The 24,005-nt window shown below is 41.9% G+C and overlaps 1 protein-coding gene across 2 annotated transcripts in view; it reads left to right on the top strand.

Annotated features, from left to right (window-relative positions):
* Window positions 1–24,005, top strand: part of Sh3d19 (SH3 domain containing 19) — a 158,930-nt gene that overhangs the window by 128,177 nt on the left and 6,748 nt on the right. For both annotated transcript variants that reach the window (XM_028789506.1, XM_028789504.1), the window contains 10 exons: window positions 3,369–3,481; window positions 7,379–7,440; window positions 8,384–8,648; window positions 10,784–10,852; window positions 11,029–11,169; window positions 16,746–16,818; window positions 17,787–17,917; window positions 19,789–19,847; window positions 22,340–22,542; window positions 22,948–23,000. In XM_028789506.1, the coding sequence (XP_028645339.1) occupies window positions 3,369–3,481; window positions 7,379–7,440; window positions 8,384–8,648; window positions 10,784–10,852; window positions 11,029–11,169; window positions 16,746–16,818; window positions 17,787–17,917; window positions 19,789–19,847; window positions 22,340–22,542; window positions 22,948–23,000 (1,169 nt within the window). The remainder of the gene's footprint in view (window positions 1–3,368; window positions 3,482–7,378; window positions 7,441–8,383; window positions 8,649–10,783; window positions 10,853–11,028; window positions 11,170–16,745; window positions 16,819–17,786; window positions 17,918–19,788; window positions 19,848–22,339; window positions 22,543–22,947; window positions 23,001–24,005) is intronic.

Below are 24,005 nucleotides of genomic sequence, written 5' to 3'. Positions count from 1 at the left end.
AAGGTCATCCCTGGCTACACAGTGAGTTTTAAGTCCAGCCTAAGCTACAAGAGACACTTAAGAAAGAAAAGAAAATCTGTGAGTTCTGGAGCAGTTCCTGGCATTGCTGGGAATCATCACTCAGCTTTCCAGGGGCCTCTGGTTTCATTAATGCCTGCAGAGCTATTGCTTGGCCCAGAGATGCCTTTGCTTTTGTCTGACTGATTCCTCAGGAATCCTGCTGATTCCTCCTAACACAGGCTGGAGGGCCCCAGGAGTGCACAGGAGCATACACTTGACCTTAGGGGACTGGCTTTTCTCTAAGACACCTCCAAGAAGCATCATATTGGTTTTAGTTTCTTAATGGTTTTGTTATTAATTGATAACGCTCAGCCAGTAGCTGAGATTGAACAGAGTTGCTGTGAAAAATGAGGAGACAAGCCAACACCTCGATTTCTGGCAAGTCTTGCTTCTTTGAAGCTTATATGGTAGTGTTGATTTGGAAAATGGTGACATGATGGCTTTTGTCGATGTGATATAGTAGAGAAAGGAGTAACATTATAGCTCATGGGGTCGCTCATCTGTTTACTGTTATCTTGTAGCCATATTCTGGATTTTACAGGCATAGTAAAATACAAAGATCACTACTATAGAAACCTGATGTGGGTTCTTTCGAAGGCTGGAATCCAGTCCTCTCTCATGGTTTACATGAGTTATACCCTTAGTTCACAACTTCTGTTCTTAAATTTACTCTAATGCCAGTGTTCCCAAGACCACCGCCAAGTGGATGAATCATTAGGACTCCTCTCAGGACTCAGTAGTCATGGTTACAATTTTTTACTGTAAGAGTAAATGACACAGAATCCACCAAGGGGAAAGGCAAATGGGGTATAATATGATAGAAACCAGAAATAAGCTTCCAGGAATCCTCTAGTGAGGTCACACCACACAGGGCAGACTTCCTGTCTCCCTGTAGTGAGTTAGGACAACACACAAAATGTTAAACAGAAATCTAGAGATGCTTTGCCTGCTGCTGTTCCTGAGAACTAGATTCATAGCCACCATAAAAACTCAGACAGATTCTAACATTCCAGATGCCTGGAAGGAAAGTAACTGTTGAGCTGAGACAGAATCTTCTGATTTGTTAGTTCTAAAGATGGTTAGTTGGTACCAACTAATCAGGTACCAGGTACATGCTTTTAATCCTAGCACTCAGGAGGCAGAGGCAGGTGGATCTCTTTGAGTTCAGGGCCAGCCTGGTAAGCAGACTTGAGTTCCAGAACAGCCAGGGCAGTTATACAGAGAAACCCTGTCTCAAAATAAAAATAAAAATAAAATAAAAATAAAAAATCAGTCAATCAAGTAAATGATAGTTGGTCCCGTCTTACAGTACAAGTTCTGAGTGCTAGTTAACAACAGAACTTGTGAGCAGGCCTTCCTAGTGTGGGCAGTGTCAGGCCTACCGCTTACTTTTCCTAAATTGGGTTATTAACTCTGAAATTGTGAATAGATAAGCTAAGGAACCATCTTAAATTAATCTCCAAGCAGTACCCCAGGAACTGTTTAAAGGTGAATCTGTCCTGGTGGGCGTGAGAACTGGCATGCCAAGATAGCCTTCCAAGAGTCATTGGGGCCAGCGTAAGTCAGTTCTCCATAGTTCTGTTAGTACAATTTGTAAATCATTTTTTTAATGTGGGTTTTGCCAGCATGTGTGTCTCTGTATCATGTGCATGCAGTGCTCGAGGAAAAAGACCAAGATTTCACATAAATTGGAGTTGAAGTGAGAGATGGTTCTGAGCCTCCATGTGAGTGCTGTGAACCTGGGCCCTCTGGAAGAGGAGCCAGTGCTAGTCCCTGAGCCTTCCTCTAGCCCCCATTGGTAGAGTTTTTAAACAATGCATAAATGCAGCAGAGGAAAGAGAACATGATTTTTGATGTCTAAAGAATCTGGAATGGACAGGGAAGAAAAGAACAGCTTGTGTGCAAGGTCCTTTAGAGTCTTTGAACCTGCAGCTCCTTCCCCTGGAACCTAAGACATCCTCCCCAGGTTACACACATAGCTGGTCCCCTGCATTCCTTCAGGCCCTTGCCAGACCCTTCACTGTCTGTATTAAAATGGGAACTATGTCTCTGAAGCCCTTCATACCCATAACAGTTTCTCCCTGTGCCCTTTCTGCAGGTAAGGGTCCAGCTGACTTCTTGCTCCAGTGGACTCTTAAATAACATAATTGTCTCCTTGTGAGGCTGAGATCCTGTCACAGTGGGAGGGTGTTTCAGGAAGGTGACTGACTGACTTGAGTGATTAGTGATTCTGTGTGTCCTGCCTTTCATGACAAGCACTTAAATCATTGTTTTCCTAGTAGCGAGCTCGGGACATTTTTCTCCTTTTGAGAATGTTTTCCTGTCTGTAAAACAGGAACCTGACAGATCTTCTTCATGTTAGAAGTTTTTCACTGGAGCTAGAAATTGCAAGTATTCATCTGAACGAATGAGAATTCCCATACACCAGAGAGTGTAAAAGGAGGCTTTAGACTCCTGCAATATGTCACAGTCTTCCCCTCAAGAAGTATTCATGCACATGGATTTTAATTATCTGGCAATAATTAAATCTAATCATCTCTATTTTCTTTCTTTAAAGTAAGTTGGGAATATTACTGAGCTACGTGTGTGGTTTGGATATAAAAATATTATTTCAGTAATTGAGGCTAATTATAGCCATTAACCTAAATTATCAGAAACATTTAATTATTTGTGAGTGGGGGAGGATTGGGTGCTCCACCTATTAAGGCCCATGTCTTTCTAGAATGAACACAGGCTTTTGGTTCAAACAAACAAACCTGACAATTACTGACATTAATAAATGAAACAGGTCGCTTAGAGCTTCCTTAATTCCAGTGTCTCTAGCGTAGGTAGCATATTGTCTAGTGTGATATTCTCTGGCAGTAGTTTATATGTGCTGGCCACTGTAGTAGCCTCTATCCCCCAGTGGCAACTGGCTGCTTGAAACGTGGCTAGCACAATTAAAGAACAAACATTTTGACTTTATTTTACTTTAAGTAAGATTTAAACCGAAATTGCCACATCGTAGTGCCAGCGACAAGTAGACCAGACAGATCTGACACAGGGATGGTGATTTTGTTTGGCGTGTCCAAGTTAATGCCTGACTCATCATTCTTAGCAGATGCTATCCCACTATTATAGCATGTAGCATGGTATTTGCTCACTTTTCAAGGGTCTGCTGAGGGCTATTTCTCGTTACTGAACTGTCTGGTTCCAGGTGAGGATCTCTTCTGCCTGCCATTTTTTTAGGGAGCCCAAACATTCAGTTCGTTGTATGGAATCCTAGACCAGCCATTGCTGGTGACTTCTGTCTTCTGTCTTTCCCTTAGGTTTACACGAGGAATCACAAAGCCCACCTCCTCTCCCTGCTGAAAAGCCAGTTGGAAATACTTACGGTGCAGTGTCTGGAAGACTCGGTAACTCTGACAGAACTAGAAACCCAGTAAGTGATACTGTGCGGTTGTTAGGCCTAAGACAGAGTTCTGAGTGTTTGGTTGCTGTTTAAATTATCTTACCATTGGCTAGATATCTTATTAGAACCCAACTGTTAAACCTCATGTGCTTACTTAATGTTATATTCACTGTCTTACTAGTCCCTATAGAAGGATTAGATTCAGTCATTGTACTTCATTATAAAATAATTTCTCCTGTACCAATATAATGGCATTGTCTTTTATATGATACCATAATAATAATGAGGAAGTTATTATAACTTCCCCCAAACTTTAGTATTTGGAGAAATGGATTAGTCAATTTGTCAGATTTTGTTTAAAACATTCAAATCTATTTTTATTTAAAAAATAATTTAAAATAAGAATTTTTTATTTTGAAACTTAAGAAAAACTTTTAATTGAAATAAAATACTTTCCTATGCATTTGCTAGCGTACCTAGGACCTTTTATATATGAATTTTATATTTCAACCTTAATATTATTCCCATGTGCATTTTTAAAAATTCCATTCTGTTGGGCGATCTTTATGGCTTGTTTCAAGAGAAATCAATTCCTAAAGTCTTTAAACCAATTCAGTTCAATTTTTATAATAGTCTTACCCTGTGCATTAACTGTGCTCATCATAACGGCAAACCCATCTGATCATCTTGTGAAGAGACATTTCTTTGAAAAAGACATTAAATTAAATTAGCCAATACCAAGTTAATGAGATTCTTCTGTAGAATGAATTAAAATTTAGTGATCATTTGTATCTTCAAAGTACTTGATAATAAATTTTTATTATAACTGGGCAGAGAAAGCCCAAAAGCAGATTGTAGGGCCCCTGCCATACTGTGATCCCAGACTCGTACGGAGGAATGTGGTTGTTGAGATCCACAAAGGTCTCAGGCGTCCACTCTCTAAGGCTCCTGAAGGGAGCTGTGCTGGGCAGGCGCACACTCTCTAGTGAGAGCTGTGCCAGGATCTGTGGTTGACCACACTATGGGAACACCGGGATTGTCACCTGCAGTGTCACGTAGTCCACGAGTGACACCTACATTTAAAAGAAAACAGGTTTGGATAGACTAAGCTACCCAGAGAACTCCAGAGTCCATAGCTACATCCCGTCCTCCCTCACGTGAGCAGGAGGAAATCCCGCCCTGTACCCATCACAGGGAGTCAGGGCCTCCTGTATGCTCATACATGCAGACCATAATAGACACAATGAGTCTGAAGGAAAGGGCACGAGGAATCAGATTATAAGCTCTATGGTTTGTGTGTGATTTCTAGAGACTAACATCAAACATATGCCTAAAAATTTTGTTATGAGAATTGAATTACTGAATTTATTTAGACTAGAGGCCATGAGGTCTAGAGGTGAGAAGGAAGCCCTGTAGAAATTGTCAGTGTTACAGACGGAGGACGGACAGGCTTTCCCAACTGTCTTTTTCACTGGACAAAGCTCACTTGCTGTTTCTACTGCCCAGAGTGCCAAGGAACTTTTCATCAGTCCGGGAGGGTACAGTTGTCAAACCTCACTTCCATTACTTAAGTGAGGGGCTTACCCATGATACACACCCTGGGTATGGTGACATCCACCTGACACCCTAGTACTTGGAGAAATGGAGACAGGGGGACCATGAGTTCCACTCTTATCCATGCTATACCTCAAGGTCCCCTCTCAAAAAGAAATGGGAGGAGGAGGAATTTTTCCAAAATTAAAGTATGATTCTGATGCAGATGGTGCAAATAGAAATGCTATGATCAGAAAAAGACCTCTGCCAGGAGCTTGGCCGGCATCTCAGACACCAGAATTCCAGGATCTCAGAACTAGGAAAAACTAAGATTCAGAAAGGCTTCACGGTGTGTGTAGAATGCTAGAGAAGGAGAAACTCTAGTCAGTAATCTCCAAGGACTGTTGGCAGAACCTGACAAACCAAACTGAGCAAACACTAAGACAACTGCAGCAATAGAGGCCACTTTGTCACCATTGGAGGTGTCACGTATGGCGGTGTCTTCCAGGATGTGCCTTTCTTGTTCCAACCTAAAAGTTTGTCAAGTGAGAGATCAGAAAGGTATTTTAAATATCCGACAAACCTACATGGATATAGTTCAGTTGTGGTAAAACCTTGTTGAAAACAAAGAGAGAAGGCAAGCCTCTGCCCAGAAAGCCGCAGCTAATATGTGTTGTACACCATAAGATATACGCCCTTCCAAATCAAAGTTACACATTAATATTCCCACTGAAATTTCCCTTAATTATTAAGGCATAACCCACAACTAATTTTGAGGAAAATCAATAAAAAAGTTCTTCTTGCCTGCCAAAGTTTGTTTGCTTTAATTTTAAAGGTGGCCAAGGAAAGACATGCATTTTATCAGAGCAATATTGTCAGGAAGAATTACAGGCAGCCGAGTGTTTATAAGGCATGGGTTATATTCTGGAATATTGCAGGGTTTATGAGCTGGCGGCTTGCTTCACTACATTAACTGAACTCATTAGTGAAACCAAGTTTTAAGGGCAAGCTTAATTTGTTTTTTAAAAAATGAGGTTTTTAAGACATCGAAACATGTTTAAATTATCATAGTTATTGGCGATTAATCACTTTGGTATTTAAGGAAATGTTATAAATAGCATGAATTTAAAAACTGTGAAAAGAGGTTTTAACTCATTTGTTATGAGGATGAAACAGTTTGGATTTGCTCAAAGATTCCTAAGCAATAACTAAGTAACTGTCCATGCAGAGTAATTTTAGAGGGCTAGAAAAGTTCTCCCTTTAAAGTCTTAGAGGCAGTATTTCCTGGGTGTGTGCTGGGGTCTTAATGACTGGAAAAGGGAAAGTTGGTCTTGGGAGTAAATACTTTGAAGATTTCAATTGAGAAAAAGAGAAGAAAAGAACAATTTAGTTAGGACTTTCCCAAAAGAGGCCTGCTTGGTCTTAGAGATCTTTCTGTTTCTCACTCAACAGAGGAATGATTTCCCAGTCCTTGGCCTAGGAAAACCTATGAAACAGACCAGCTGAGCCCCACCCCCACCCCCAAGAAATCTCTCCATCGACCCCTCCCCCCTCCAAATCCTCTTGTCCATCCTTCCGGCTGCAGAGCCCTGCTCAACCTGCCCTGTGCACTCACGCTTCCCGAGCACACACTCCCACAAAGGCCATGGCCACCCATGCAGCCGTCTGCAGTCTGGAGAAATCCCATCTCTCCTTCCCTTTTGTCTGTCCTCACATGTCTTCCTTTCAAGTTCTTTTTAATATCTTCAGCTTCTCTAGTTCAGAACCCACTGCTTGTTTTGAAGCTATCCAGCAAGGAGATGAGATCTGTTCGAAGCAAAACAGTCGTTCACTGCACTGTCTGTGGTTTAAAAACTCATGACTGTTTGTTTTCTCCCATAATTGAGATGAAGAAGTGTCATATATTAAAATTGAAACAAATAAACTGGCAAGAAAGAAGAAAATCACCATCTAGGGCACCCAACCCCCTCTTCTGTCTTCTGAGTGTACCAGGCATACATGTTGGCACAGACATACATGTAGGCAAAATAGTCACACATAAAAAAAGCCTTTTTTAAAATATTGCTTTATGACTGAACACAATAGACCATGCCTATAATCCCAACACCCTAGACACAGAAGCAAGTGAATCTCTGTGAGTTCAATGCCAGCCTGGTCTACATAGTTCCAAGCCAGCAAGGGCGTATATGTATATGTATATGTATATGTATATGTATATGTATATGTATATGTATATGTATATGTATATGTATAGTACTGAAAGTCCTTCTCAGCTGATCTCCCTAACTTCAGAGTTTCTACTTAAAGAATCATCCAAAAAGCTGACCCCACTTCCTCTTACAAACTCTTGTTTTGGGTTAGTCTTGACTAAAAGGCCTTCTATGACATTTGTAGGAACTGGAGCAAGCCAGTGAATCGGGAGGCTTGGTACAAGGACTCCCCAGGTTGCCACCAAGGTGGGTATGATGTGGGAAGCTGGAGGGATGCTGTGGAGAACTGGCTCTTGTCCACTATCTTCTGTATGCAGGACTGTGAGCCTTAGATCTTGCCTTGGAGAGAGGCTGCCAGCCCAAAGTCTGCTTGTGACAGCAGGTTATGGGACTCTCTGATCTTTCCTTCTTTTAACAAGATCCAAAAACCTACAGAGCACAAACATGAGTGAGTCTTTGATACTTTTTCCAAATAAATACAACAGCTTTCCAAACTAAAACAGTTCCTCTTGTGGAGTCTTGCTCATAAACACCCTTCTATTAGGAAAGACAGGCCTGTTTCTCAGCATCTCTGAAGAGAACTCAGAGCTGGCCTATCCCCAGGGCTCTAGAGGTATTTGAACAAAGGCTGTCACACTTTCAGAAGGCATTGCCATGTTGAAGTTTATTTCCATTTAGAGATTAGGAAAAAGGTTTTCAAACCAGTAACTGTTCTATTGCATTTTTAGGACTTTATGCTAATCTAAATTAAGAGTTTTAATAGTAACACATAATGTGACCATTAGGGGATTTTGATGTTCCTTTTCTAATTATACAAACAACTGAAGCACATACACCTGATATCATCTCCTGTCTAAGCTTTTGTCTTAGACTATGGGAGATAGTACTTAGCTTCCTGCAATAGTTAGTGGGTTTAGGAGCAGTTGGGGCATTAGAGCATTCATGACAGTAAATGCCTGTTTGTCTTGAGCTAATGAATCTCCAGTGCAAGCTAAGAGGAAGCCGGAGCATCGTACCATTTCCTCTGATACAATGTTTAATGCAACAGTCATTTGCTCAAAAATAGCACACCTTGCAGGTTTCAGTAAACTATATCCCACTAGCTCTTCATGCCTGTGCCAAGCTGTGTGTGTGTGTGTGTGTGTGTGTGTGTGTGCACGCTGACTCATGGCTTCCCCTTGCCTTTCAGACCTGTACATGGAAAAGTCATTCCAGTTTGGAGGCCTCCCCACAAAGGGGCCCCTGAGAGACCACCACCCCCTAAACTTTCTGCAACCAAATCATCAAATAAAAATCTGCCTTTTAATCGATCCTCCTCTGACATGGATCTTCAGAAAAAACAAAGTCACTTGACATCTGGACTCTCAAAAGCCAAGAGTCAAGTGTTTAAAAACCAAGATCCGGTGCTACCCCCTCGTCCCAAACCAGGACACCCTCTCTACAGGAAGTACATGGTAAGCCTGGACTTTAAAAATATTGGTGCTTAAGGGTTTTGTGCTAGGATAAGAAAGACCTGTAGTTCTTTTTAAAAGGTGATAAAAGCAATCGTGGGGTTGGACCCTGGCACAGAAGGCTTTAGAGAAGTAGGCTGCCACAAGCCTCAGTTTTCCAGAGCTGGAGAGATGGCTCAGCAGTTTAAAGCACTTGTTCTTGCAGATTCAGAGGACCCTGGTTTGATTTCTAGCAGCCACATAGCAGTTCACAACCATCCATAACACATGACACGCTCACATACATGCGCACAAAACACTCATACACATCAAACAAATACATCTTTAAAAAACAAAACAACAACAAAAATCCCTGGGTTTTCAAGGCAGAGTATTAGGAACACCCAGGAAGGGGAAGCAGGCAGATAGGAATGCTACCTCACTGACACAGTAGCATCTACCCTGGAGTGGGTGACAAATGCCATGGCTCATCTCCTGGTGCGGTTTGTGCTTTACAGCTGCTTTGCCCACTAAGTGAGTAGCATTTAAATGAAGTAGAAGTTAAGCTTTTACTAAGGTCAGTGGACTGTCTTACAGGTTTTTTTCTTTTTTTCATTTTGTAAGCATAATTATCATGCCCCATTTAATAGCTACTAGTTAAAAGTTCTTATCAGTAATTGAGATAGTTGACTGTTAATTTTGGTCTCTTTAGATGTTTTTCTCCAAATGACTTTTGCCTGTGTTTCCCACAAATGACAGACAGAGATTATTTATGAAAATTAACTTATAAGTGGGCATGGAGAACTTTTTCTATTTTTTAAATAATTGTATGCCAGTGCTGTGTTTAACAGTAGTTAGTGATTTAATCCTGTTCTACACTTCCGTTAAGCCAGAAAGTGTTTTTTTACTTTAAGCTAATTCTGGTTTTGAGAAGAGAGTAGACAGATAAAAACAGATAATATATTCATAGTCATTTAAATTAATGAAACTCATTGCCTCTCTGTATCTCATTCTCTCTCCCATACCCCCCCTCCGCCCGCCCCCGCCCCCCCCCGCCCCAAGATGAAGTATAAACTAATGAAACTTTAACTAGCCAAACCCAAGGCATAGTCTTTGGGATAGACTTCGTAATAAATAAAGTAACATAGTAATTGGTGTGTATCAAGAACTAATTATTAGCTAGGCATCTTTCAAAACTAGCCTTGTAGATTGGATACTTTTATTATCCCCATTATACAAATACGGAGAATGAGACACGTTAGAGATATAAGCCAGTTAGCAGTAAAACCAGGACATTAACACTGAACAATCTGGCACTGAGCCCACACTCTGCAACATTTTACCATACCATGAATACAGGGTTAATTAGTGGTGTGTTCTCTGTTTGCTTTGGCCATCCTAGGCCAAAACTGTTCATTCAAGGGGGACCAGGTTCCACTTGGGGTTCTGTGAAATGTCAAACTATTTAAGGAATTCAAAGAAATCAATGATTAAAAATGATGGTCTGTTTAGAGTGATATGTCTCATTATAAAATACATCCTTAAATCCACTTCCTACTCCCATGGCTACACCACCGCTAAATTACTACTAGGAATCTATGCGCCCTAGAAGCCCGGGGTGCTGTGGAGATGTGGGAGGAGTGACAACACTGCTCAACCCAGATTTATAAGGCCACCTCCTTGTGCTCTGTGTCTTTGCTCTTGGGTTCTCCATGCTTTAAGTGTGTATTCCATAGAACTTCAGACAAGTACTCACCTGCCAAAATCTACCAAGGCAGAAATAGAACCTTTTACCCCTGGGGCTAAAAACCATCATAAGGTCAGACCGTTGAGGGAACAGGAAGTCGCTGGGCTTCAAGCAGACAGACACTGGCTGCCAGGGAGACTACGAGGCATATGGAAGCCATCAGTAAAGCCCTACAGAGAGCGCTCCCAGAGAATGTGAGGTCATGCTCACCCCTTGCGATCCTGTGGGCTCAGCTCCACCTCCTGAGAGCTTCAGTGCCCAGGAGAAATGGTGGCTCACTGGATCCTGGGGCTTGAGGCCTGCCTGAGAGCGCACCTTCTGAGGAAGCCGTACTTGAGCACACATGCCAAAGTGATCAGCAGCAGGTGACGGTTTGGGATTATGAATAATTCTCTTCCCATTTACATTTAAGCTGTCTGTGCCTCATGGAATTGCCAATGAAGACATTGTCTCCCAAAACCCCACGGAACTCTCTTGTAAGGTAAAGTCAAGCTCTTTTCTTTACTGACTGATTAAAAAAAAAAAACTAAAATGCTGCCCTCTGTTCCTGCTATTACACATTATTAAATGCTTTAGGCTCCAAAGATTAAAATGTGGGAAAGTAATAATGTTTTATTAAATAATAATTGCTTCAGAGAGTGCTGTTGTGCTTTACAGCGTGGGGATGTACTTGTGATCCTGAAACAGGCAGAAAATAATTACTTGGAATGCCAACGGGGAGAAGGCACTGGCAGGGTCCACCCATCCCAGATGAAGATTGTCACTCCCCTGGACGAGCGCCCAAGAAGCAGACCTAACGTAAGGAATGACTATTGTGAGGCTTCGTGCCCTGCGTGGCGACCCCGTCATAGAGCTATTAATTATATTCTCCGTTCTCTGAGTTTCTTTTATCAGCAACATTGCTTTAACCAGGGTGGAAATAGCAGCAGTTTGCTCCAATTTTGGAATAAATGATTCTAATCGTGTTGGCATAGAGACTACTGGGTGTTCTGCTTTCTTCAAGTCGAGATGGCTTGTGGGAGCTAGGACACTCAACTGAGAAAGCTACTTACTCTTTTAAATAATGTGAACCTGTTTATTGAGTACCAGAGGTTGTTTTTCTAGCAGAATGAATCCAGTATTTTAAAAGGAATTCTGTGAATGCTAAATCTGATATAAAAGACTGCTTTAAAATGCAAGCTGAGCCCTGTATTGTGCTACACACCTATAATCCCAGCACTCTGGAGGCAGAGGCAGGCAGATCTCTCTGACTTGAAGGCCAGCCTGGTCTACATAATGAGGTCCAGGATAGCCAGGGCTATACAGAGAAACTATGTCTCAAAAATCTGGGGAGGGAAAGGGAGCTTCATGGAAACCTATCTGCTTTAATAAGTTCATTAAATAATGAAATATAACCCAGTGTCTCAAGTCACAATTTAGGCCTGACAACAGTTTTTGGAGCCTGATGTAAGACTCAATGATTCCTGAAGACAGTTTGTTTAGTGTTGTACTGTCGTGACTAGGTCACACTGTAAACCTGAGATTGTGGATTGTGTCATTTACTGGGGGGTGGGGGGCTGTTTCTAGTTCTGGTTATGCTGTGGTTCGGCCCTTAGGCCACACCTTTAATCCCTCTGGCTGGAATATAGACACACCCTTAGTATAGATCTTTAATCCCAAATAATGAAGGTAAAGTTAGTTTGTAGAAGGAAGCACCCATGTTTGATTGTGATGTCTAATTGAGTAGCAGACAAAGTGACAAATCAGAGAAAGATTTGACAGAATGGAATCCGCCCAACTCTCACAAGAAGAGAGGAAAAGAGAGGCTACTTAAGAGAGCAGTGCAGAGAGGGAGAGAAAAGAGGAGGCAGTTTTACTGGGAGAGTTTTACAGAGACAGGTTACAGAGAGAGAACAAACTAGACACAGGTGAAGACAGAACAAGCCAGAGAATGAGAAGGAGCTAGAATATTAGAACAGATTGCCAGAGTTAGTTTGAAACCATCCAGAGCTATTTAGTCAGAGGCCAGGTGAGAAGCCGAATTGAATCAGTCAGCTTAGAGAGGAGTTTTGAGTCAGAACAGCTGAGTTGAACCAGCCAGCCACAGTTCAGAAAGAACTAGAAAGGGTGAGTTTATTCAGCAGTAAGTCTCCGAGGCTGAAAACATTCTAGGCCTAGATAAGAGGCTAGAAGCTTCCAGGACTAGGCCTAGATCAGCAGGCTGAGGCAGTAAGCCTCAGAGACAACAATTACCACAGGAGAATAAAAGTTACATTTACAGTTTAGCATTGCAGAAGACTGAGCTCAGGGTGTCAGAGAAGCTAGGCATCTGTCCGACTTCTGAGCAACACCCCCAGCACTAGCTGTGTTTTTGGGAGAGTTTAACTTACCCAGTTAAGTGTTCATGATTTGTCACTCAAGATAACAATGCCCACCAATCATTCAACTCAAGAGCTTTTTAGTTTGTTCTTCATCCTAGTTTTCATAATCCAGTGTAATTCCTTCTTCCTGAAAGGCAGTTTACTCTTTGAAGTTTTTCTAAAAATTATCATTTTAGGGAGAAGATATGTCTTTAGCTAGTGCAGCTGACACGTGAAAAATCTAACTAGTTCACATAGGAAACTTCTCTTATCCGATTTTAGGATTGGGTCCAGCTTCCTCTCTTAGAGCATGCCGTTGGTAACAGCAGGACTTACACTGCCAAAAAAACTATCCTCTTACATATGTTTTTAAAGCTTAAAATTTAAGTTGTAACAGTCCAAAGTTTTCCCACTTTGAACACTGCCTTTTGAGCTGTGGATTTGCAGAGTTGACCTCTGGGGCCAGTGCATTGTCTCTGTTGGTGATAATGAAGTGAACCGTCCTTTAGGCTCTGGGGATTGTAGGGATTGTTACAGTTTTTAGAAAATGAAACGAGTCACTCACTGGCCTGGCACTTGTCTGGTACACATACCAAGCCCACCAAAAGCCTGGAAGAAGAAGATCCAAAACTGTGTCACACCTTCCCCTAAATTGGCAAACAAAAGATATTAAATGTATCGATTCTGGTTGAATCCAAAGGACTGACTGATTGGAGAGAAAATGAAGGAGCATCACCAAGTGTGCGGCTTCAGTTTCTCTTCTACCTGGTGGCCACAGGGTGCCCTAAAAGTTTTTGTTGTTGGTTTTTTGTTTGTTTGTTTTGCTTTTTAATGCGAGAAGTATGGTAACATTCCTAGAGTTCTTTTTAGAATTAACATTTTGCATAGAAACTCAGAAAAGGTGAATCTATGTGGACAGAAAGTAGTTTGGTATTTTCTTAGGGCTGAGAGGAGGGTGAATGAGGAATAGCTCCCAGACAGTAGGCATTAGCCCCACTGGGAAAGAATAAGACCATTACCACAATTTTTGAGCCAACTTGAAGCAAGGTTTATATAAAACTGGCCAGGACAGTAGACACCAGCCAGGCCTACACTCGGGGTTCCCAGAGAATGGTACCAAAATATATTAGTTAGCTGGGCAGTGGTGGCGCACACCTTTAATCCCAGCACTTGGGAGGCAGAGGTAGATGGATTTCTGAGTTCGAGGCCAGCCTGGTCTACAGAGTGAGTTCCAGGACAGCCAGGGCTACACAGAGAAACCCTGTCTCGGAAAACCAAAAAAAAAAAAAAAAAATTATAAGCTTATAAAGGGAAAATCCACAAGGCTATGTACTTCTTGCCTTCGTCCAGTTGTGGGATAAGCATACATCCTGATGTCCTTCCTGCCTACATACCTCCTGCCTGTGTGATCAAGCACATCCTGCGCAGTTGGGGCAACCAGGCTTGATTACAGAAGTGAAAACGAGTGGCTTGTTATCTTACATGAACAATGCCCCAGCATTCAGGGATGTTATCTGTTCTTGGCAGGTTAGAGGCATTCTTGTTTTATAGATCTCTTAAGCACAGTAATTTAAACTTAAGACATAACTTTAGCCCTCACATGGGTTCTGTTCTGTGGGGAAGCAGGAGGAATCATAAAAACTCTGTAAACATAGACTTCAATGATACTTCAGTTGTTCTTTAACCACATAGATTCTAAATGGATACATTTTATTTTGCATGAATTGTATCTCAGACAGTTAACAAGTGAGCTACTGTTAATGCATAGAAGGTATTTGTCACAGTGACTGGAGCACAATAATGAGCAATGGGATTAGCTATTACTGCTATGATATCATTTCTCTCGCAATGAAGACCTTTGAACTGTCTTAGGTTTACCTACAAGATGTACACCCTGGTAGTAGAGTCTAGGTTGTACGGCTCCCTAGTAGACAACCCTGTCTAGGCTGTTCCCCCTGATGAGTCTCCTTGCTCATCACTGAAGGCTTGAGAAAGGACTTGGAGGCTCAAATTATCTTCCCAACTTTCTCACCCTTGAGTACACTCAGGTCTTTGGTTCACGTGGAGACTCACGTTCATGTTAGGTTTAAGGTAGATCTGTCTTGACTTTTTCCAAGTCACTAGTCATCCAACCTAGTATTGTTAATTGAACAGCCATTCTTTTCTTCTGAAGATTTAAATCAGGAGCAAATAAAAATCACACACACACACTTAATTACATAAATTGGTATTCTTAAAGCCACCAGAGACTTAGAATAGCTCACAATTAGCACAACTCCCGCGTTGCTCATTATTTAGACAAAGGCAGTAAGCAGGAGCTGATGTGAAAAGCTGCCTCAGCCATTACTGCCTCGACCTGAGTTACAATTCTGCTTACCTGTATTAAATAGAGAGTTTGTCCCTGTGGTGCATTTTGGTTAAAAGAGCAGGAGCGTTCGGGAAAGATCTGACAGAGGTGCAGGTTGGGAAGAATGGGCCATTCCTCACAGTACTCTGTGATCAAGCCAGTGCACTGCAGTATCCCTACGAGGTCAAGAGTCATTGAAAAATGGAAAAAGAAAGCACACGAAAGTCTATCTTCATTCATTTATAAGTTTGCTAGTGTTGAAGTTTTTAAGTAACATTCCCAAGGGTCAAGGATGGAGTCTTCCTTGCCCATGAGCAAAGCCCTGGCCTTAATCTGCAGACCACCAAAGAAAGTAATCGATACCCTGTAACTGGATTTGATGATGATGATGATGATGATGATGTCATCGATAAGCCTGTTTCTTCATAGAAGAGACGAAGAACCCAGGTGTGGTGACACACGCTCATAATCCTAGCACTCAGGATGTTGAGGCAGGAGCATCATGAATTTGAAACCATGCTAGTCTATATAGTGAGTTCCAGGCCAACCTGGAGATATAGCAAGACTTTGTCTCAAGAAATAACCAAGGTGCTGTGGGTGCAGGCTTTTAATCCCAGCAGAGGCAGAAGGACCTCTTAGGAGTTTAAGACCAGCCTGGTCTACATAACAGCAGCAGCAGCAGGAGAAGGGGTGGGAAGGGGAAGAACAAGAAGAAACAAAGTAAAGCCAGAGAGAGGAGCAACTGCTTGTCAGTAAGTATCATCTAGGACCTCCCCCTCTCCTCCAGCTAAGCCAGGCCATTGTTTACCTAGTGTCTTTGCTAATTTACTTAGAATTGCTGTTGAATGAGCCATTCAGATTAAATAGAAAGGCCAAGCCTGAGAGATAGCATTGCTTTCAGCCTAGAGAATGAATTCAGTTAAGTGGTAATAAATGAACTGGTTTTCCATCTGTGAATTATACTTTTATGGGAACTCAATAGCTCCTTTCATTGCAAAAAGCAAGAACATAAATACAGAACTTCATTCTCTTCCATCAGAATGGACTCAGCTGTGAAAGCTCTGTCCTTAAGGTTTAATTGATCAGTAGAAGTGGGAAAGTGCCATTCAGTGAAAGACAAGGTGGCTGAATCCCACAACTTTACGGTAGGATAAGTGTTGTGTTTTGTTTTTATTTCCTTTGACATTTTTTTAAAGTTAAACAGTTCTGTTTGGGGTTAGTTTCCTCCTTTAAAATCAAAAACCTTAGCAAGGCTGGAAAGATGACGCAGGGGTCAAAGACTTGGGGCTGCTTTTGCAGAGGACACAGGTCCAGTTCTGAGCAACTGCAGTTCCAGGGAATCTGGTGCTTTCCTCTGGTCTCTGTTGGCACCAGGCACTTGTATGGTGTACAGACATACATGCAGGCAAAATACCCATATGCATAAAGTAAGTGAATCTTTGAACAGGAATGCTTACTGATATGCAATTGACATTTCTGTGCCCACCCTGACAAGGACACATCTTTTTTGAGGTGATGATTCCTTTATCTACTTCACCTGTGTGGTCTGCGTCTAGTACTGATGGTGCAGTTCTTTTGGGAGGACTGTAATGAGAAAAAAACGATGATCTTGCAGAGAATAATGAAACTGGTGTCTATCCTGCACACTCCACTTCACAGTCCACTCACAGCCCTGTTTTTCCCCCAAGGATTCAGGCCATACTCAGAAGCCTGTAGACAGTGGTACTCCCCACGCTGTGGCTCTTCACGATTTCCCAGCAGGTAAGGCCATAAATAATAAATTGATGGAGCCCTGGGATGCCCTCTCAAAGCCTTTCATCCTCATTGCCGGTGCCCATAGAGTGCTGGCCTGCAGGTACCGTCTTATACCCATCAACTCTGTCTTCAGGAAGAGGCCACGCACCCAATCATGCCAGAAGGCTTAGCTGAAAACCTATCCTTTGAAAGGATTGGGAGGTCCCTCATACAAATGAAAAATAGCAACTGCTTACCATTTACAAACTTTAACTCTGTGATGAAGTTTTAGCTCAAAATAATATTCTTTAGGGCCTCAGAATAGAACATTTGGGTGCTTAGCATTGTGATGAAGTTAATTCTAATTTAAAAAGTAAAGTGGGTGTTTAAACTGTTTTTTAATATGTGTGTCACCCACCACCTGCCTATGAGATTGAAGTATTGGATTTTTGTAATCATTTTAAGTTATCCTTTATAGCCAGAGCTACAAATATTTTTTTAAAAACTATTTACAACTTATTTATATATACTTGGCAGATTGATTTTTATTTCGGTGTAGATAAATTTTCTTCCTAAAGAGCTGTAGTACTCCCTTAGTTAATATTTGAAGTTGGAATGGCTTTTACGGGTGACTGGGAATAGTGGTAAGTGTATTACGCCAAGTCTATAAAGATCTGTCTATGCCGAGTGTGTTTTTCAGCAAGACTTACACTGGCACAGTAGGAATCACTGACCAGGACGATGGTGGTTTTAAAAACGGTTTCCCTTAGTAGATATATCTAATCTGATCTTAGAAAATAGAACCTCTAATAGCACAATTTAAAAATATAATTGCATGAAAAAAATTAATATGATCAGTATAATCCAGTCTGTGTCAGAATTGGCAGAATACACTCCCTGCCTCTGTGGACAGATCTAAATGATACTTTGTTCTCTGCTTTAGTCACATGTGCAGCTGGGGTAATTCATCGTGTGTCACTGATTCTGTGTTACAGAGCAAGCTGATGATCTGAGCCTCACATCTGGAGAGATTGTTTATCTTATCGAGAAAATAGATGCAGAGTGGTACAGAGGGAAATGTAGGAACCAGACTGGCGTGTTTCCTGCCAATTACGTCAAAGTCATTGTGAGTGGGGTTTGTTTATTTTATTTGGCCACACATTCGGTGCTTCGGTGAGGCTCACAGATGGGAAAGAGAAACTAGAAGCCTACAGTCCTGTGTTTGTCGTTTCTGTCTTCTCTGGATCATTTGACACTCAGACATTTTTTTAAATGAATATTTTCTCACACAGGCTAGCTCTGTCAGAATTCAGTTATGGAAGGAATAAGGACTCAGCAGCGACACCTGTTACTCCTGACCAGTTGGCTGTTGACAGAGTTTAGGCGTGGGGAAATCACTATCTTCAGTTGAGTACACATTGCCAGGCCCAGCCTCCAGTGACACAGTAGTAGTTGGTAAATCGTTCATCCTTGGAGGGTTCTTAAGCACATAAGGATATATATTAGTGCTTGGAGACATTTAGTGAACATGAGTTAGTGCTACCAGACAGTTCTGAAGGGATGCTCTTTGGGGGTGTGATACCACATCAGTTTGAGAATACCTAGGCAATGGTAGTGGTCCATTGTTTTTCACATATTATTTTCAAGTCAGACTAGAGAAAATTATATTGAAGCATCAAAATTTTATAGCCCCTAATAGCTTAACTTATGAACACACTCCAGTATGAGGCTTTCCTGCTAGGCCTGGGTAGCTGTGAAACACAGGGACAAAACAAGACTGGTCTTTGAACACATGTATTAATAGGAAAAATAAAACTCAGTCCCTGATATAACCTATGGATACTAACAATAAAGCTAACTTGAATGTTTACTGCTTATTTTGGAGGGGAAAAACAATAATTTTCCATTACATCAGAAACTTTAAAATCTAGATATTACAGAAAATTTGTATTTTCCAAGTAGAGAGAGTCTGAGCCTCTCGGATTATAAAATGTAAGTCTTAAACATTGCCCAGCGCAGATGTGGCCTGCTTCTTTGCAGGCCTCCAGCCACAGTCTCTAAATTAATATTAAGAGTAATGTAAGTCTGAGCAATCCTCCCCATTTCTCTTCTGCTCAGTGCAACGGTGCTCTGAAAAGCATAGTTACCACACTGAAATCAGTCACACCCAGCGGGCCATGTTATTGGTATAAATGTTATTCCTAAGCCCACAAGTTTAAAAAATTGTCTTAAAACATCAAACTTATAGAATTTATCAAAAAGGGCACTGATCCAATACAGACCCCACAGCCTTAAGTACTTTCCAACTGCATGGTTATGGCCGAGAATTTTATCCCAGCCACACTCCCCTGTTTACCTTCTGCTAAGCAACCAGATGCTAAGCACTTAGTAGACACTCATTTAGCACAAACTACTTTCTTCTCGCCCTGTTTATATGAAGGGGCAAAGTTGCCCTTCAATATCTGGAGAGAATCCACCAGTCTGATCAAACACTTCATTTGGGGACCAGGGAAGTGCTGCAGAATCCTGCCCTCTGTTTGAACAAGGCAACAGCCTGATACTGTCTGATGTCACACTCCCCGGATGAAGTGTAGAGAACTCTCAGGGAGAGAGTGGTATTATGTGTTCATGGCAGCACATATGGCAAGAGTTAATCGGTTGCTCAAGGAGGACTACATCAAGAGTATTCTCCCTCCACACCTTTTAGACAGGGCCTCATGCTGTAACCCTGGCTAGCCTCTTTTTCATGATCCTCCTGCCTCAGCCTCCTGTGTGCTGATGTTACAGGAGTATATAACCACATCCTGCTGAATGTGTATATTATTTCCAAAACCCCATTTACGTTATTTTAGTGTTTAGCAACTGTGGCTCCAGTACAGTCAGTGGCCAACTTCACTGTTCAGTTTTAGTCACGCATCTCCTAAGTACTTGATGTTAAATTTATCTTAACCAAATTATGAGAAAAAGCAAGTGTTACCATAATTTTGTCTTTGCTAGGTTGATATTCCAGAAGGAAGAAGTGGGAAAAGAGAATCATTTTCATCTCACTGTGCTAAGTAAGTTTTGTCTGTGTTCTTTTGTATAATTTTTTTTTTTTTTTTTTTTTTTTTTTTTTTTTGGTTTTTCGAGACAGGGTTTCTCTGTGTAGTTCTGGCTGTCCTGGAACTCACTCTGTAGACCAGGCTAGCCTCGAACTCTTGAACTCAGAAATCCGCCTGCCTCTGCCTCCCAAGTGCTGGGATTAAAGTATAATTTTTTTAAAGAAGTTTAGCAATGAGGAATTTCTAAGCTTAATCATTGCCATCGCATTATAGGCAGACTCTCAATGTCCTTTATTCTGAGGAAACTTTATTTGCTTAAAATGTGGTAATGAGAGTCTGGAGACATGGCTCAGTGATTAGGATGTGTCCTGCTCCTGCAGAGGACCCAGGTTCAATTCCAAGAACCCACGTTAGGTAATTTAAACCCACTAACTCCAATTCCAGGGGATCTGGTTCCCTCTGCTGGCTTCTGAAGGTATGTGCATGCATAACTTTTTTTTTTTAATTCCAAAAAAAAAAAAAAAAAAGGCTCAGCAGTTAAGAGCAACTTGCTGTTCATGCAGAGGACCTGGGTTTGATTCTAGAACCTATATGTCGCAACCATCTGTGACTCCAGTTCCTGGGGATTCAATGCTTTCTTCTGAGCTCTGTAGGTACCAAGGCATACATAAGTATGGTGCACGCGTGTGTGTATGCATATATACATACACACACATACATACTTAAGGTAAAACACACTTATAGATGAATAAATAAGGACAGATTCTCAATGTCCTTAAATCTGAGGAAACTTTATTTGCAAAAACATTTTGAAAAGAAAATGCTGTAGGCTGGTAGAAGCCAGCTTAAGCAGCCTTCTGTGCAGACTTGGGAGCAGCAGCAAATCACTGTGGTTAGACTCGCCCTGACCTGCACGCAGACAGCTTTGGTATCAGGGGGATTTTAGTGCAACTTTCTGGTGTTTATTAGCAGCTTTTTTAGGAACTTCAAGTGTTTTTCTCATGGAAAATATGTCTATCTTAGAGAAATATTAATCCTACAAAAAGAGCCAGAAGAGGCCAGGGCCCAGCTCAGTGGCTGAATGGACAGCTCTGAGTTCTGATCACAGCCATGGAAACACGAAATGCAGCTTAGTAGACATTTTGTCTTGTTGTGTTGTTAAGGACTAGGCAATGGTGAGGGAAGAGTTAAACTGCAGGATCTCCCTGTGTGTCCCTGCGTTCCTGAGACCTTTCCAGGGATTGATGTGCCTTTTATGCCTCATTGTAACTCTTGGGTGATTTAAAGCCCTGCCACAATGCAGCTTTATATTCTAGTTAAATGAGCAAATTAGTACAATTCACTACCTGGTGAAGACTGTAAACCTGTCTGTGAATAGGTCAGACATAAGGAGATGTTCCCAGGGGACTGGAGAAAATAAATGCAAAGGTTATCACAAATAAGAAAACTTTCAGTGCCACAGACTGCATCAAGTCACTGGCTCATACCTCAGGTTCCAATCTACCCTGAGCACAGATACCACTTGGGCTTGTTCAATTTCAATGGGCTTGAATGGCCATTGATCTGTTGACTCGACTTAAATCAGAATCTGATTGCAGCAAGGGCCAACCTTTCCTTTACAGGCAGTTGTCCTCTCTGCTGTTGAAACTTCCTTTCTAGGTCTCAAATCAAAGGCTTGGAGTTGAATCAGACCCACAGACCAAGTTTTATCTCTGCTTGTAATCTTATTTTCAGTCAAAATTGCAGCTCACTGAAGGGTTGCTCCAAGTCTCAGGACTGCACCTTCTTACAGGTGACACCGTCCTTACAGAGCAGCATAGCCCATGGAGTGTGTATTTTGGCATGCCAGTGTTCTGTTCCCTTTGATCTTCTAACTCATCAGGCTCACTGGTGGTTTCCATTCATAGCGAGCATCCCCCTGCCTGGGAGATGCCCCTTGTGCACTGTCCTCATTCTTAAGCAAGACATTTGATGCTACGCCCTGAGATTCTCAGGGGAAGAACCCTAATCCCAGCATGTCTGTGGTTGAAAGGCTTTCGAGGGGCCGTGGATTGCTTTGGCACTAGGACACAGACAACTGGAGCCTGGGGAGATTCCGTATTTACATAAAAACTGATCAGAGGCAGATTGCAGTGTAGACTAACCAGTCGGCTGCCGATCCGGAATGCTGCTGGAGTCTCTGGCCTCGTTAGCCTTTCTGAGTGATGAGCTTCACCATCTAGAAATAACGCTGGTCATTTAGATGTGCAACGTATTCTTCTTCATGGGAGTTGTTTTTTATTTTGTTTTCCATAGGAAAAAAATATACCTTGATCCATAGTAAACAGGATATTTATTGAAAGACTGAATGAAAGTTGAAGCATTTTTCTTAAAGTTACTACTAGAGAGGACTTTCTTCTGTGTTATGAAGTGCTGCTTAACGATAGAACTGACAGGAAAGCCAACTACAGCTTTTATTTCTCACACATGCTCTTGTTTAACCTGTAACTGTGCTGTTCTTTGTCCAGAGGCCCACAATGTGTCGCTCGGTTTGAGTATATCGGAGACCAGAAGGATGAGTTAAGTTTCTCAGAGGGAGAAGTAATTATTCTTACAGAGTACGTGAATGAGGAATGGGGTAGAGGAGAGATTCGAGACCGAACTGGGATCTTCCCCCTTAACTTTGTGGAGCTCATTGAGGATCAGCCCACGTCTGGTGCAAATCTCTTAAGTGAGTCTGGGGGATGTGGGTATTTATTGTGTCGTTGCCTAACTCAAACGAACCAGTCATATAACGGCGCTGAAGACGTCTAATGCTCCATATTACCACATTTGTCACAGTAAGAAAAAACTTACTTTGAATGGTGATATGTGTGGGACGCTGGTTTAATCTATTGCTTAGGTAATTAGCAGTGGCTACGTATGAGAAATGACAGAAACTTGTAAGCAGTGCATTATACAATTAATTTTGAGTCCTGGTTTATAGTTAAATAAGTAGTCTCCAGGAGGCTAACACTTAAAGAGACTGGTCTGGAGTCCCAGTCTCCGCTGTCACCCCTGCCTAACAACTTTTCCTCTAATACTATGTGGCTATGTGTTTTTTTTCATCTGACGCTTTTTTTTTTTTTCAATGTAGGTACAAAGGTGCCACCAAAAACCAAAAACGAGGACCCTGGGTCAAATCCTCAGGTAGGCTGCTTGAGTGGATAACTGTTGTGACATCCACGTTTAAACCTGGGAGAATGGACGCTGTAATTACAAAGAGGAGACCGTGCGAAATCACTTTTCGTGTTATGTAGCAAATGTTTGCATTAGAGGGTGGCTATAATACTGCCCGTCAGACTCACAGGAAGACATGCAGACCCTGATAGAAGATGGAGAAACAGACGCCAGGCCTTTTGCTCCCCCTTCCTCTTCTTCCTCCAAGTAGTCTCCATTCCTGTTTTCATTACTGTCCTTTGTGGAGAGGGCTGTTAAGTTAGAGGCTTGTGTAGCCTTGAACTCCTTATCATCCTGCCTCTAACTCCCAAGTGCTGACATTATAAGGATGCACTACTGTGCCTGGTTGCTTGGCTGACCTCAAATATATGACCATCCCCCTGCCTCAGCTTCGTAAGTGCTTAGATTGCAGGTGTGAGCCACTAAACCTAGCAGGTAAGGGGTTCTTCTTTTCTTGCTTTTTGTTTTTGTTTTTAGTCCAGCAGTTCCTGAGAAGGGAGGAGCCAGGGCTGTGGAACGTGTTCTCTAGGTCCCATCATTTGACTCTCACGGCAACCCTTAAACCGCATCCCGAGAAGCCGAGTGTCACACATAGCCAGGGGACGGCAGAGCCAACTCTGGATCCCTTGCCTGCATGGCTGCAAAGCCTTTGCCTACTAGAGATTCTGAGCCATCCATCTTGAAAGAGCTGCCCCTAGACAAGGCAGAACCTTCTTCCATGCATTGGAGGGAGTTAAAGACATGGTCTTGCTCTGTAGACAGGAAGGCTTCGAACTCTAGGTAGACTGGCCTGCCGCTGCCTCATAAAGACCGGGATTTAAAGGCATGCACTATGACTGGTGGATATGTATTATTCTTTAACTTTTTTCGTTTGCTTTTTTTTTTTTTTTAATATATATGGGTGTTTTGTTGAAGGTACTCTGTTCATCATGAACATGCAGTGCCACAGGAAGCCAGAAGAGGGCATTAGATCCC

This window comes from Grammomys surdaster, unplaced genomic scaffold (genome assembly GCF_004785775.1).
Source record: "Grammomys surdaster isolate TR1022 unplaced genomic scaffold, NIH_TR_1.0 125834, whole genome shotgun sequence".
NCBI lineage: Eukaryota > Metazoa > Chordata > Mammalia > Rodentia > Muridae > Grammomys > Grammomys surdaster.
This window is presented reverse-complemented; position numbering and strand designations above follow the sequence as displayed.